Below are 14,364 nucleotides of genomic sequence, written 5' to 3' on the forward strand. Positions count from 1 at the left end.
CGTTGGTTAAATAGCCCTTACACAGCCTGGAGGTGTGTTTTGGGTCATTGTCCTGTTGAAAAAAAAATATATAGTCCCATAAAGTGCAAACCAGAGGGAATGGCGTATCCCTGCAGAATGCTGTGGTAGCAATACTAGTTAGGTGTGCCTTGAATTCTAAATAAATCACAGAGTGTCACAAGGAAAGCACCCCCACACCATCACACCTCCTCCTCCATGCTTCACGGTGGGAACCAGATATGCAGAGATCGTCCATTCACCCACACCGCGTCTCACAAAGACACAGCGGTTGGAACCAAAAATCAAAAATTTGGACTCACCAGACCAAAAGGACAGATTTTCACCGGTCAAATGTCCATTGCTCGTGTTTCTTGGCCCAAGCAAGTTTCTTCATATTATTGGTGTCCTATAGTAGTGGTTTCTTTGCAGCAATTAAACCATGAAGGCCACGCAGTCCCCGCTGAACAGTTGATGTTGAGATGTGTATATTAATTGAACTGGTTCTTCTTTTCCTGTGGTGGTCCTCATGAGAGCCAGTTTCATCATAGCGCTAGATGGTTTTTGCGACTGCATGACTGCAAGTTCTTGAAATTGTCCGGATTGACTGACTTTGTCTTAAATTAATGATTGACTGTCAATTCTCTTAGCTTATTTGAGCTGTTGCCATAATATGGACTTTGTCCTTTACCAAAAGGGTTTATCTGATTGGCATTAAGACGAAGGACATTCCACAAATGTACTTTTAACAATGCACACCTGTTAATTGAAATGCATTCCAGGTGACTACCTTATGAAGCTGGTTGAGAGAATGCAGAGAGTGTGCAAAGTTGTCATCAAGGCAAAGGGTGGCAATTTGAAGAATCCGAAATATAAAATATATTTTTATTTGTTTAAAACATTTTTGGATACTACATGATTCCATGTGTTATTTAATAGTTGATGCCTTCACTATTATTCTACAATGTAGAAAACAGTAAAAATAAAGAAAAACCCTGGAATGAGTAGGTGTTCTAAAACTTTTGACTGGTACTGTACATTACCTCATTTACCTCGACTAACCTGTACCCACGCACATTGAGTTGGTACCGGTACTCCCTGTATATAGCCGTGTTATTGTTATTTTATTGTTGCTCTGTTATTATTATGTTAATTTAGTAAATATTTTTCTTAAAACTGCATTGTTGGTTAAGGGCTTGTATGTAAGCATTTCAGGGGTAAGGTCTACATACACCTGTTGTATTCGGCGCATGTGACAAATACAATTTGATTTGACAGTACATTTCACCAACAGCAGTATAGCTAGCTGACAATATGTTTCACCACCAGTGGGCTAATTTAACTAGCTGACAGTACGTTTCACTAACAGTAGGCTAGTTTAGCTAGCTGACAATATGTTTCACCACCAGTGGGCTAATTTAGCTAGCTGACAGTACGTTTCACCAACAGTAGGCTAGTTTAGCTAGCTGACAATATGTTTCACCACCAGTGGGCTAATTTAGCTAGCTGACAGTACGTTTCACCAACAGTAGGCTAGTTTAGCTAGCTGACAATATGTTTCACCACCAGTGGGCTAATTTAGCTAGCTGACAGTACGTTTCACCAACAGTAGGCTAGTTTAGCTAGCTGACAATATGTTTCACCACCAGTGGGCTAATTTAGCTAGCTGACAGTACGTTTCACCAACAGTAGGCTAGTTTAGCTAGCTGACAATATGTTTCACCACCAGTGGGCTAATTTAGCTAGCTGACAGTACGTTTCACCAACAGTAGGCTAGTTTAGCTAGCTGACAATATGTTTCACCACCAGTGGGCTAATTTAGCTAGCTGACAGTACGTTTCACCAACAGTAGGCTAGTTTAGCTAGCTGACAATATGTTTCACCACCAGTGGGCTAATTTAGCTAGCTGACAGTACGTTTCACCAACAGTAGCTAGCTGACTACATTTCATGGTCTCTGGTTCAAATGATAACAGCTTGTCTATAGTATGAGCCTTCAACAGTTCTTAAGACAGCGATGTATGTGTTTCACCCCATTTTCCTATATTAGCGTGTGATTGGTAGCCTGGTTAAACCAGACTGAATGCTGCACTAAGTGCAAGGTTCAGTCTGGTTTAACCAGGCTATGTGATGGATGGTGCAGGCTGGAGGAGAGGAGTATAAACAAAGCAGAAATCATCTGTGAAGTCTGTGGCAGTGAAACACACACAATCTGGCTCAGTGAAACGGCTTTGACACATTATAGCCACACACACACACACACACACACACACACACACACACACACACACACACACACACACACACACACACACACACACACACACACACACACACACACACACACACACACACACACGGCTGTGTTTCGTTTAGAGATGTCAGGTAATTTGTCTTTCAGGGATGTAAAGGTTGCCTCTGGGGAAACTCTTATTTCCGTTACAGAAATCAATGAAAGGAGAGGTTTTATTTGATGGAAAGTGGAGAAACGGGGAAACAGGGCTGGGAAATGGCTTAACAGTAAAGTAAGTAAAATATCCTCTGTGGCTAAGCTGGAGAACATAGAAAATAAATAGATGTTCAGGTCATGAAAATACTTTAGCTGTTTCAAACAACACCATAACACTAGACGAAATCAAACGAAACGGGATTGAAACTATATACTACTAGACAAATACTGTGTGGTAGATATTCTACATGCATCTGCAGAGCGATAGGATCACATTCGTATCCTCTTCAGCCCAAAGCCAAACAAATCATCCTCTCCATGTTTGTGTTCTTCCCCTAATGCTGACGTTCAAACAACAGAAGCCAGATTCAGAACGACAAAGCTCTGATAAATAGTAAATAGCTGTGCTATTTATTCATATGCTGGGATACTCATAATAAGCACATGTTGTGGATGAGGAGGATTGTTCACATGAACAACAGTGGAGTGAATAAGCTACTGTTACAATGGGGCAGTTGGCAAGTTGATATAGACTGTCCAAAGAGAAGGGAAGTATTAGGAGGATGGTGTAACCTAGCTACTATGTAACTACTGTGGCATAGATATACCTGTGGAACGTGATGGACATGGAATCTCTGGTTGATCGTAAGGAGAGTTGATGGACAGAGTCTGGGTGACAGGGCTGAAAAACAGGCAGATAAATGGGGCAGCTCCTGACACTGCACAGCTTCGCCCCTGATTTACACCACCTCATTGGCCGCTTGCCAAGGGGGTGTTGGCCTCCACCCTCCACACAACTATTTAGGCCGTGTTTAGTATGGGGGACCTGTTCCTCACAGCAGCCCCCTTACTTCTCCTCAGCCCCTTCAATCAACCCCTTACTGTCAGGGCTAGACTGCTGAGAACCATGAGACCAACAGTATTTAAGTAAGTCCCTCTCTCCTGTGTTGTCATCAGGAGAGTGATAGGGCCATTGGGAGCTTATGTAGAGGGGACTAAAAACCCTGTGAAAAGCCTGGATCAGGATGACATCAGGCCACACAGCTACCCTGATCCTCCCAGGGAAGCCATCTTCTTCCTCCCTGAATACACTACCTCCATCCCAGCCTTACCTCCACTGCTGCATCCCTGAATACACTACCTCCATCCCAGCCTTACCTCTACTGCTGCATCCCTGAATACACTACCTCCATCCCAGCCTTACCTCTACTGCTGAATCCCTGAATACACTACCTCCATCCCAGCCGTACCTCTACTGCTGCATCCCTGAATATACTACCTCCATCCCAGCCTTACCTCTACTGCTGCATCCCTGAATACACTACCTCCATCCCAGCCTTACCTCTACTGCTGCATCCCTGAATACACTACCTCCATCCCAGCCGTACCTCTACTGCTGCATCCCTGAATATACTACCTCCATCCCAGCCTTACCTCTACTGCTGCATCCCTGAATATACTACCTCCATCCCAGCCTTACCTCTACTGCTGCATCCCTGAATATACTACCTCCATCCCAGCCTTACCTCTACTGCTGCATCCCTGAATATACTACCTCCATCCCAGCCGTACCTCTACTGCTGCATCCCTGAATACACTACCTCCATCCCAGCCGTACCTCTACTGCTGCATCCCTGAATATACTACCTCCATCCCAGCCTTACCTCTACTGCTGCATCCCTGAATATACTACCTCAATCCCAGCATTACCTCTACTGCTGCATCCCTGAATATACTACCTCAATCCCAGCATTACCTCTACTGCTGCATCCCTGAATATACTACCTCAATCCCAGCCTTACCTCTACTGCTGCATCCCTGAATACACTACCTCCATCCCAGCCTTACCTCTACTGCTGCATCCCTGAATACACTACCTCCATCCCAGCCTTACCTCTGCTGCTGCATCCCTGAATATACTACCTCCATCCCAGCCTTACCTCTACTGCTGCATCCCTGAATACACTACCTCCATCCTAGCCTTACCTCTACTGCTGCATCCCTGAATATACTACCTCCATCCCAGCCTTACCTCTGCTGCTGACTCAGGAACACAAGACTGTCTTGATTGTGTGTGTGTGTGTCTGTGTCTCCACCAATCTACCTAGCCATCCCCAGCAGAGGAAAAGACAGTCCAATCTCATGGTCAGGAAGGGTGTACTGTGCATAAGTCCCATCCAACACCACGGTGCTCTTCCTCCTGGCGTGTGGACTCCTAACCAGATCCTTAAAGGTACATTACCCCCCTAAGAAGTCCCAGGTGTGTACTGAGCACCCAGCCGCCTGTAACCACTCCAAATGGCCATCTGTCTGAGCAGACATACAAGCACGCACATACGCACACACGTAGAGCCAGCACAAAAAGAGCCGTCTTATTAAATTATCTTCTGCCTTTTACAGCTGCCCCACCTCCCTCCCTCTCTCTCCTTTAATCTGTCACTCCCAACCCAAACATTTGTCTTTCCATTCAGGGATGAATTATCATTCCGTTAAGACGGGTTCCCGGTGGCAGCCTGTTGTTGAGCGGGGGAAGGAAGGCCAAAGTCCTCTCTCTCTCTCTCTGTGTTCCTGTCATTCTATGTACAGCTCTCTGTCTTCTCCTCTCTCTCACTGCTTAGCTACTGCCATGTCTCAATACATAGGAGCTATATAGGGAACTGGTCAAAGTGGTGCAGTAAATATGGAATAGGGAGCCATGTGGGACACATAGCTCTCAAAGCCCCTGAGAGCCAGAGTTGCCTGTGCAGGGTAACTTGGCATGCATATATGTTTATTTAACTCCAGTCTATTAAGCTGACGTGGAGATTCCCAACACAAGGTGTGCAACTTTGGCTTTAATTCAATTGTCAGTAGAGGAACAGTAATCAATGAGGCTCATTCCATAACGCTACGCCAGGCCGGCTGCAGAACACATAAACCCTGCCACCCTCTGGTTTCCTGGGACCTGTTCAAAAAGATTGAAATGTTATGAACATAGGACTATAACAGGCTGGAGAACACAAACCCTGCTACTGCTGCAACTACTGCCACCTGCCCTGGCTGGGCCCGGTTCCATAGAAAGGAAATGGAATGGGTTTCCATGGCCAAGCAGACACACACAAGCCTAAGATCACCATGCGCAATGCCAAGCGTCGGCTGGAGTGGTGTAACGCTCACCGCCATCGAACTCTGGAGAAGTGGAAACGTGTCCTCGGGAGTGATGAATCACGCTTCACCATCTGGCAGTCCGAAGGACGAATCTGGGTTTGGCGGATGCCAGGAGAACTTTACCTGCTCGAATGAATAGTGCCAACTATAAAGTTTGGTGGAGGAGGAATAATGGTCTGGGTCTGTTTTTCATGGTTCAGGCCCCTTAGTTCCAGTGAAGGGAAATCTTAACGCTACAGTATACAATGACATTCTAGATGATTCTGTGCTTCCAACTTTGTGGCCACAGTTTGGGGAAGGCACTTTCCTGTTTCAGCATGACAATGCCCCGGTGCACAAAGCGAGGTCCATACAGAAATGGTTTGTCGAGATTGGTGTGGAAGAACTTGACTGGCCTGCATAGAGCCCTGCCCTCAACCCCATCGAACACCTTTGGTATGAACTGGAATGCCGACTGCGAGCCAGGCCTAATCGCACAACATCAGTGCCCGACCTCACTAATGCTCGTGGCTGGACGGAAGCAAGTTCCGGCAGCAATGCTTTAACATCTAGTGGAAGGCCTTCCCAGAAGAGTGGAGGCTGTTATAGCAGCAAAAGGGGGACCAACTCCATATAATGCCCATGATTTTGGAATGAGATGTTTGACCAGCAGGTGTCCATATACCTTTGGTCATGTAGTGTATTTGGAGATGGCCATGTGGCAGATTTAAACAATCATTTATGGTTAAATCCAGTTAATATGGCTCTATTCCTTCTCACTCGTTCAATTCCCCAGGATATTCTATTGCTCTCATGTAATGATATCTATCCATCTCTTTCTATCCCTTCATCTCTATCCCTCCATCTGTGACTCGTGTTTTGGAGAAGAAGACCCCTCCAGGTTTTTTGGAGCGTCATTATCGTTTGTCACAGATAATCAGGACGACCAGCCAGTAACCTTCTGAAAAACAATAGGGGAATAAACACCAAGCACACCAAGGTGCCTCGGATGACATTTACGCAGGGAGGTGTGTGTGGAACATCTGATAAAGTACCTAGCTTTTCTGCTGCTGCAGGCAGGTATGTGTCCAAAGTTGACATCATTGCTGAAGTTGTATGCATATTTCTTATCCAGAGCAGCTTCCAAACAGACAGCAATCGATTCAGACACGCGTCCACGCGATTCTTGTTGAAAAATGGGCTCGAACGAACAAATCACTGTGAGAGGAGTCTGCCATTAAACCTGCTAAGTCAGCCAATAGTATTGATGTTGCTTTCTGCCCATGGAGAGGTCCAATAGCAGGCTGTGTAGAGAGCAGGGCGGGGGTGGCCCGTGTGACTTCGTCTTTAATTTTTTTTATACAATATATTTATTGGCATTTCTTTTTTTACAATTTAACAATCAGCAAAATATGACAGATAATACCCCATTATTCCTTCCACCTACACAAACCACCATGCTACATGCTACATGGGGGCACATCGTGCAAAACCCTTCCCTCCCCAACACAGGAACACCTCCCTCCCTCCCCTCCACCGGTATTAGCTTCACTGATAAACAACAAAAAAGAAACAGAATGACCTTCACATTCCCTGCTAGAAAATAAAGTATTCAACACATAAACAAATAATAATAATACATTAATGATGAAATTAGTAATGAGGCAGCTAAGGTGACGTCTCTAGAAACTGCTGAAAGTCCCCCCAGACATCAGTATATTCAAAGGGTTTATTACGTAAATTGTATGTTATTCTTTCAGGTGGAATATAGGAAGTTCTTTTAGCCACATCTGCTTGCTTGGCGGAGTGTCACTCTTCCATATAGTAGCTGTGCATTTATTGCCTGCAATGACTGACAATTTAATGAATCTGGTTTTGCTACAAATAATTAACTAGTAGAACAGAATCATCTCCAAGAAGAATAAGGGAAGGATCTAGTGGTACCGTCATATTAGTGACCTGTGATAAGATCTGAATAATGTCTTTCCAATAATTGCTTAGTTCAGGGCAGGACAAGAACATATGCATAAGTGTGCCGTCTCCCATTTTACACCTTGAGCAAAATGTTGCATATTTAGAATTGATTTTATACAGTCTCTCTGGTGGAAAGTAGACCCTATGTAAAATATTGAATTGCATCAACTTGTGCCTTGTGTTAAATGAAAGACGATGAGCATCTAAAAAGTGCTCTCATCCTCGAAAATTAGACCAAGGTCATCATGCCACTTCATGCACGCTTTCAGAGGTTCATCGTTCCCCCAACAGAGCTTGAAGACCAGAGTACATGTAACAAATTAAACCTTTTACCCCTTTCCTCTCCAGCCACAGTTTACCAGTTAGAGGTTTACTCATGGGCTGAATCCTACCTCCCTGCTGAGTGTCAATGTAATGCCTAACCTGTAGGTGCTTGAAGAAATGAGTTTGAGGTAACTGAACATGAGATGCCAGTTGTTGAAAGGATAGTAGTTAACCTTCTCTATAGAGATGACCAAATGTTTTAATTCCTTTGTTGAACCAAGAAAATTTAACACCATCTCTCAGGGATTTGGGTAAGATGGGGTTATTATAGAAAGGTGTTTGTTCATATATAGATCTAAGCCCTTCTGTTTGTTTACAGACTTCAATCCATATATTTAAAGTGTTTTTAATGAAAGGGTTGTTCATGAGACCTAGCAAAGTTTTAGGTGGGCTAATATAAGATATATATATATACATACATACTGTGGGGACAGTAATTATTATCACCCTTGATAATGATGAGCAAAACTGACTGTATAAAATACATAATAAAAATACTGAGCTATATTGTATGCTCACAATAATTTATATTATTATATACTAATACAATTGTTCAGAGAAAGAGATTTTGTTTAAAGTAGCAATCAGCAGTTGACACAATAACCAAATGTAGTCCCTGCCACAGTTTCGCTAAAAAGCTGAATGATGGCTTATATTTTGGGTTCTGATGGGGTACGACAGTTGAACTAAGCTCATGAGGCATTTATAAGTTATATTCTTCAAGAACCAATGGGTACATATCAATAATGTATAAGTCCAATAATGTATGAAGCAACTGCAGGTTGCACCTTTAGCAAGTAATAAAAACAAATCTAAAAAAGATGGGGTCAAAATTATTGGCACCCCTGTATGTAATACTTCAGCACCCTCACCTTGAGAGGATAAGTACACTGAACCTTTATCTAAAGTGTTTTATGAGATTGGAGAACAGAAATGACTTTTGGCTAAAACAATCCGGAAAGATTCTGTATGGAGGAATGGTCTAAGATCCCTCCCAATGTGTTCTCCAATCTGATAAAACATTTTGGGAAAAAGCTTAAGTGTTGTTATCCTGGCAAGGGTGGGGTGCTGGAGTATTGATAACAGGGGTGCCAATAACCATATCTGTTAAAAATAAATAGTGTTATTACTTGTTATTAAATCATATAATTTCCTTTTTTATCTCTCTACAATAGAGCTCAGTATTTGTATTATTTATTTGACAGTCTTTTTTGCTGTCAATGTTAATCAAGGTTGCGTTAAACAATGTTAAACAATCATGCAACCCACTGTATATATACAGCGCATTTGCAAAGTATTCAGCCCCTTCCTTTTCCAACATTTTGTTAAGTTACATTTTTATTCAAAAATGTATTCAATTTGGGTTTTTTCCCTCATCAATCCACACACACAATACCCCATAATGACAAAGCGAAAACAGGCTTTTAGAAACGTTTGCTAATTAATTAAAAAAAACGAATTTAGGTAAGTATTCAGACCCTTTGGTATGATACTCAAAATTGAGCTCAGTTGCATCCTGTTTCCATTGATCATCCTTGAGATGTTTCTACAACTTGATTGGAGTCCACCTGTGGAAAATTCAATTGATTGGACATGATTTGAAAAGGCACACACCTGTCTATATAAGGTCCCGCAGTTGACAGTGCATGTCAGAACAAAAACCAAGCCATGAGGTCGAAGGAATTGTCCGCAGAGCTCCGAGACAGGATTATGTCGAGGCACAGATCTGTACAAGGGTACCAAAGCATTTCTGCAGCATTGAAGGTCCCCAAGAACACAGTGGCCTCCATCATTCTTAAATGGAAGAAGTTTGAAACCACCAAGACTCCGCCTAGAGCCGTCAAACTGAGCAATCGGAGGAGAAGGGCCTTGGTCACGGATGTGACCAAGAACCCGATGGTCACTCTGACAGCTCTAGAGTTACTCTGTGGAGACTTCTAGAAGGACAACCATCTCTGCAGCACTCCACCAATCTGGCCTTTATGGTAGAGTGGTCAGACGGAAGTCAATCCTCAGTAAAAGGCACATGACAGACCGCTTGGAGCCAAAAGTCCACTAAAGACTCTCAGACCATGAGAAACAAGATTCTCCGGTCTGATGAATCCAAGATTGAACTCATTGGCCTAAATGCCAAGAGTCACGTCTGGAGGAAACCTGGCACCATCCCTACGGTGAAACATGGTGGTGGCAGCATCATGCTGTGGGGATGTTTTTCCGCCGCATGGACTGGGAGACTAGTCAGCATCGAGGCAAAGATGAATGGAGTAAAGTACAGAGAGATCCTTGATGAAAACCTGCTCCAGAGCGCTCATGACCTCAGACTGGGATGAAGGTTGACCTTCCAACAGGAGAACGACCCTAAGCACACAGCCAAGACACCTCAGGAGTGACTTCGGAACAAGTCTCTGAATGTCCTTGAGTGGCCCAACCAGAGCCCAGACTTGAACCCAATCGAACATGTCTGGAGAGACATGAAAAATAGCTGTGCAGCGACGCTCCTCATCCAACCTGACAGAGCTTGAGAGGATCTGCAGAGAAGAATGGGAGAAACTCTCCAAATACAAGTGTGCCAAGCTTGTAGCGTCATACCCAAGATTACTCAAGGCTGTAATCGCTGCCAAAGGTGCTTCACCAAAGTACTGAGTAAAGGGTCTGAATACTTATGTAAATGTGATTTCAGTTTTACATATTTTATAAATTTGCAAACATTTAAAAAAAACTGTTTTACTTTGTCATTATGGGGTATTGTGTGTAGATTGATGAGGGGAAAAAACAATTTCATCCATTTTAGAACAAGGCTGTAACGTAACATGTGGAAAAGGTCAAGGGGTCTGAATACTTTCAGAATGCACTGTATATAAAGAACTACATGGCACACAAACTAAACTAGTAATTGATTGTAGAGAAACTGTTGAAGCGATGATGATAAACAGTGGGAATAAATTGGTTAAAGCTTACAAAATAAAGAGAAATACTACAGAAAATGAAAAAGGGTAAATAATGGAATTTACCAAATTATTGTTTGTTGAGGCTTGGTAGAGCGGAAAGAATCACGATGAAAATGCTAACGTAGAAGTAATACAGTGCAGCCTGTTTACCTGGCTACTTCATCCCCCTCCACACCGCACACTGAAACAGTACTAATAAAGGGAGGTAACAGACATTTAAATACACCTTACATTGCTACTCTGTAAAATATCCTCTTCCCCGCCAAGGCATTAGAGAAAGTGATTTAAACACTAATTTAGATGATCATATCAGTGTGGGTGTGTGTGTGTACTCTGCTCTGTAGTAGCGAGGGTGTTGCTGCTCTGCCTCTGCCTAAAGGGGGTAATCACTTCCTAATGGTCCCTAGATCTATAGGACGGACTCCCTCACTCCCCATTCAATAAGGCCCTGAGCAAACAGGAAGGCATAAAGACCCTTTCTGCTCCTGCCACTTTCCCCGTTTCTCCTTTATTGGAAATGTCCACAATTAAATATTCATGGGTTGCTATGGTAGTGTGAAGAAGTTCCATGTTGCTGGAGCTTTGAGAGGAGAGACAACAACAACAGCGCTCATGATGAAATCAGAAGCCCCCTTTCCATTACCCATCAACCTTTACATAACCATAAGCTCTTTGTAACTTAGACAACACAGTAACAAAACAAAAAAAGAAGACCTCTGAGGAAATGAGTATCAGCCTCATCTTGTAAACTGAGGAAGGTTTTCTGTGGAGGGAAATACTGTGCAAGTTACTGTGTCCTGGTGGGGCCCTGATACCCTCCATTAGAAAACCAGTCCGCTTTACCTGGCTCTGTAATGTCAATACGATTTGTTTACAAACAGAAGGTTGACTACACAATTATTCCTCTCATGTGTCTGTGCGGCTGGTTTGTCGAGAGAAATACTGTGCCACGTTAGCTCCAAAGCTTTAGGGAAACTGGGCCAGACTGGTTTATTGGGCTGTGTGAGCTAAGGAGCAGCAGGGGAGCACGGGGGCAGAGGAGCGAGACAAAGTCAGTGTAGGATCATCTGTGTATTCAGCTCAAAATTAGGGGAGGAAGTAGCCAACCAGCCCAGGGACTACACTAACTACCAGGATGATTTAGCTCCTACAGCTCTGTTCACGTTCAGCGCCTTCACCCATACAGCAGCTAGCTACAGCCTGTAAGCTATTGGAAGTCTGACTCCCTGGCAAGGCCTTAGACAGTGGATAGAAAGGGCTTCACTCTCAGCCCAGTTCAGAGGCATGACAGTGGAAGTCAGTTAGAAATTATACTGTCATCTTGTTTTGTAATGGTCCAAAATCATTGTAATTTACGAATGATGCGTATGAGTTAATGATTCTGTTGACACATACAGTAGCTGATCATCAATGATATCTCGGAGCAAAGTGACTTCTGTCATTATCTATCATTAGGGACACAGTCGAGACATCAGGACAAATAGACCCTCATTAACTCAATGACACCCTCACCTAAACTAGGCCACAGTGGAAAGCAAATGAAAAGAAGACACAGTATATCTGATTCAATGGAACTAGAGTAAAGAACAGTATCTTCATGATCTCTTCCAACATGGCCACAACCTAGAAAGACAATGCTATACCGCACACTCAAAACACATAAGAGAAACCATGTTGTACCACATGATTCACAGCTGAACACATCGCAGTAGGAAAATACAGTATACTTAACACGAGGCTAACAGCCAATCACGTGTCTACTGTAACAGTCGAACTTTTCTGCAGCCTGTAGCCGTATGGTATTAAACGCGCCAGCCCACTCTGTGTAGCGATTGCTTGATCCTCAGGAAGAATGCTATAGAGAAGGCCCGTAATTGAGACCCTGGGATGACGGGCTCTTCAAAATGACAGAATCAACTTTCCTCAGAAAGTAATAGACTAGGAATTGCATGAATACAATGCCAGAAGATCTGGGTCCTTTGAACAATCAGACGGAAGCTAGATTGGAAAATTGGTCACGAGAACAGAAGAGAAGCGAATTTGTGCCGCCCTCATCTACCACGAGATATCTGTTGTGTCACCGTCGCAAACAGATGGCCCTCTTTCTGCCAAACCAGGAGACACTGAACTGACTAATGAACACACTCACTGACCTCCCCCCAAAAAAGCCACACTGTTCGTCTAAAATAAACACCCACACACACAAACACATACACCCACGCGCGTACACACAATAAATAAATCAAAGCTGATAATTTCGACGGCTGTTCACAGATGGCGAGGCCCAGAGAGGGAGGGAAGCACCTCCAAGTCTCTCCGTGGTGTCCCAGGGTGCTTCACACGTCCCCCAGCCTCTCCAGTCTGCCTCCTGGCAGCTCCCTAAAATAGCCTAATATACATGCAAATAGAAAACACGACTGGAGACCGAAGTGGTGGGATTGTGTGGGCTGCAGTGTTAATAACCAGGTGCAGTGGTTTAGGTTCTTTGGGTTCGGTATAGGAACGATGGTGATTGACTCTTTTGATCCTCATCGTGATCCATGATCATAATGTCCGTGGACTGATCGTTTGAATAGTGACAAAAACACACATACCTTTCAGTGGTATTTCTTCAAAGGTAACGCCAAGCATCTCATAGATGGCACTGTGTGTGTGTGCATGTGTACTCACCCCACTGTAGCGGTGCCAGCTGGAGGTGCTCGAGGACCAACTGGTTGAGGACTCCCTCCACACTGGCCTCTCCCTGGCGACGGACAGAGGGGTGGGCTAGGGTTAAGGACTAGACACCGGACTGGAGGGGGCTGGGGCCTCAGTGTCTCTGACACTATGAAAAGCCAACTGACATTTATTCCTGATTATTATTTGACCATGCTTGTCACTTATGAACATTTTGAACATCTTGGCTCTCTCTAATTCTCTCCTTCTCTCTTTCTTTCTCTCTCTCGGAGGACCTGAGCCCTAGGACCATACGTCAGGACTACCGGGTATGATGACTCCTTGCTGTCCCCAGTCCACCTGGCCTTGCTGCTGTTCCAGTTTCAACTGTTCTGCCTCTTAATTATCGGCTATGAAAAGCCAACTGACATTTATTCCTGATTATTATTTGACCATGCTTGTCATTTATGAACATTTTGAACATCTTGGCCATGTTCTGTTATAATCTCCACCCGGCACAGCCAGAAGAGGACTGGCCACCCCTCATAGCCTGGTTCCTCTCTAGGTTTCTTCCTAGGTTTTGGCCTTTCTAGGGAGTTTTTCCTAGCCACCGTGCTTCTACACCTGCATTGCTTGCTGTTTGGGGTTTTAGGCTGGGTTTCTGTACAGCACTTCGAGATATTAGCTGATGTACGAAGGGCTATATAAAATAAACTTGATTGATTGACGACGTTTGTAATTAATAGAGAAAGGATTCACGTGTAACAATGTTCAAACTAAGGTACACAGTGCCGTGACATTTTCACTCCCTTCAACTGGATATGAGGAAAGGGCACAATTCTTTAGTGACAAAACTAGACTCCAGCCATCCAGGTCACAGACTGTTCTTTCT

General features: G+C 43.8%; 1 protein-coding gene across 2 annotated transcripts in view; it reads right to left on the reverse strand.

Moving 5' to 3' along the window:
• LOC129820013 (trafficking protein particle complex subunit 9-like) overlaps positions 1-14,364 on the reverse strand; it is a 296,319-nt gene that overhangs the window by 73,162 nt on the left and 208,793 nt on the right. For both annotated transcript variants that reach the window (XM_055876803.1, XM_055876802.1), the window contains one exon: positions 13,488-13,578. In XM_055876803.1, coding sequence (XP_055732778.1) covers positions 13,488-13,578 — 91 coding nt within the window. The remainder of the gene's footprint in view (positions 1-13,487; positions 13,579-14,364) is intronic.

The sequence above is a fragment of the Salvelinus fontinalis genome, chromosome 22 (assembly GCF_029448725.1).
Source record: "Salvelinus fontinalis isolate EN_2023a chromosome 22, ASM2944872v1, whole genome shotgun sequence".
NCBI classification, from domain to species: Eukaryota; Metazoa; Chordata; class Actinopteri; order Salmoniformes; family Salmonidae; genus Salvelinus; species Salvelinus fontinalis.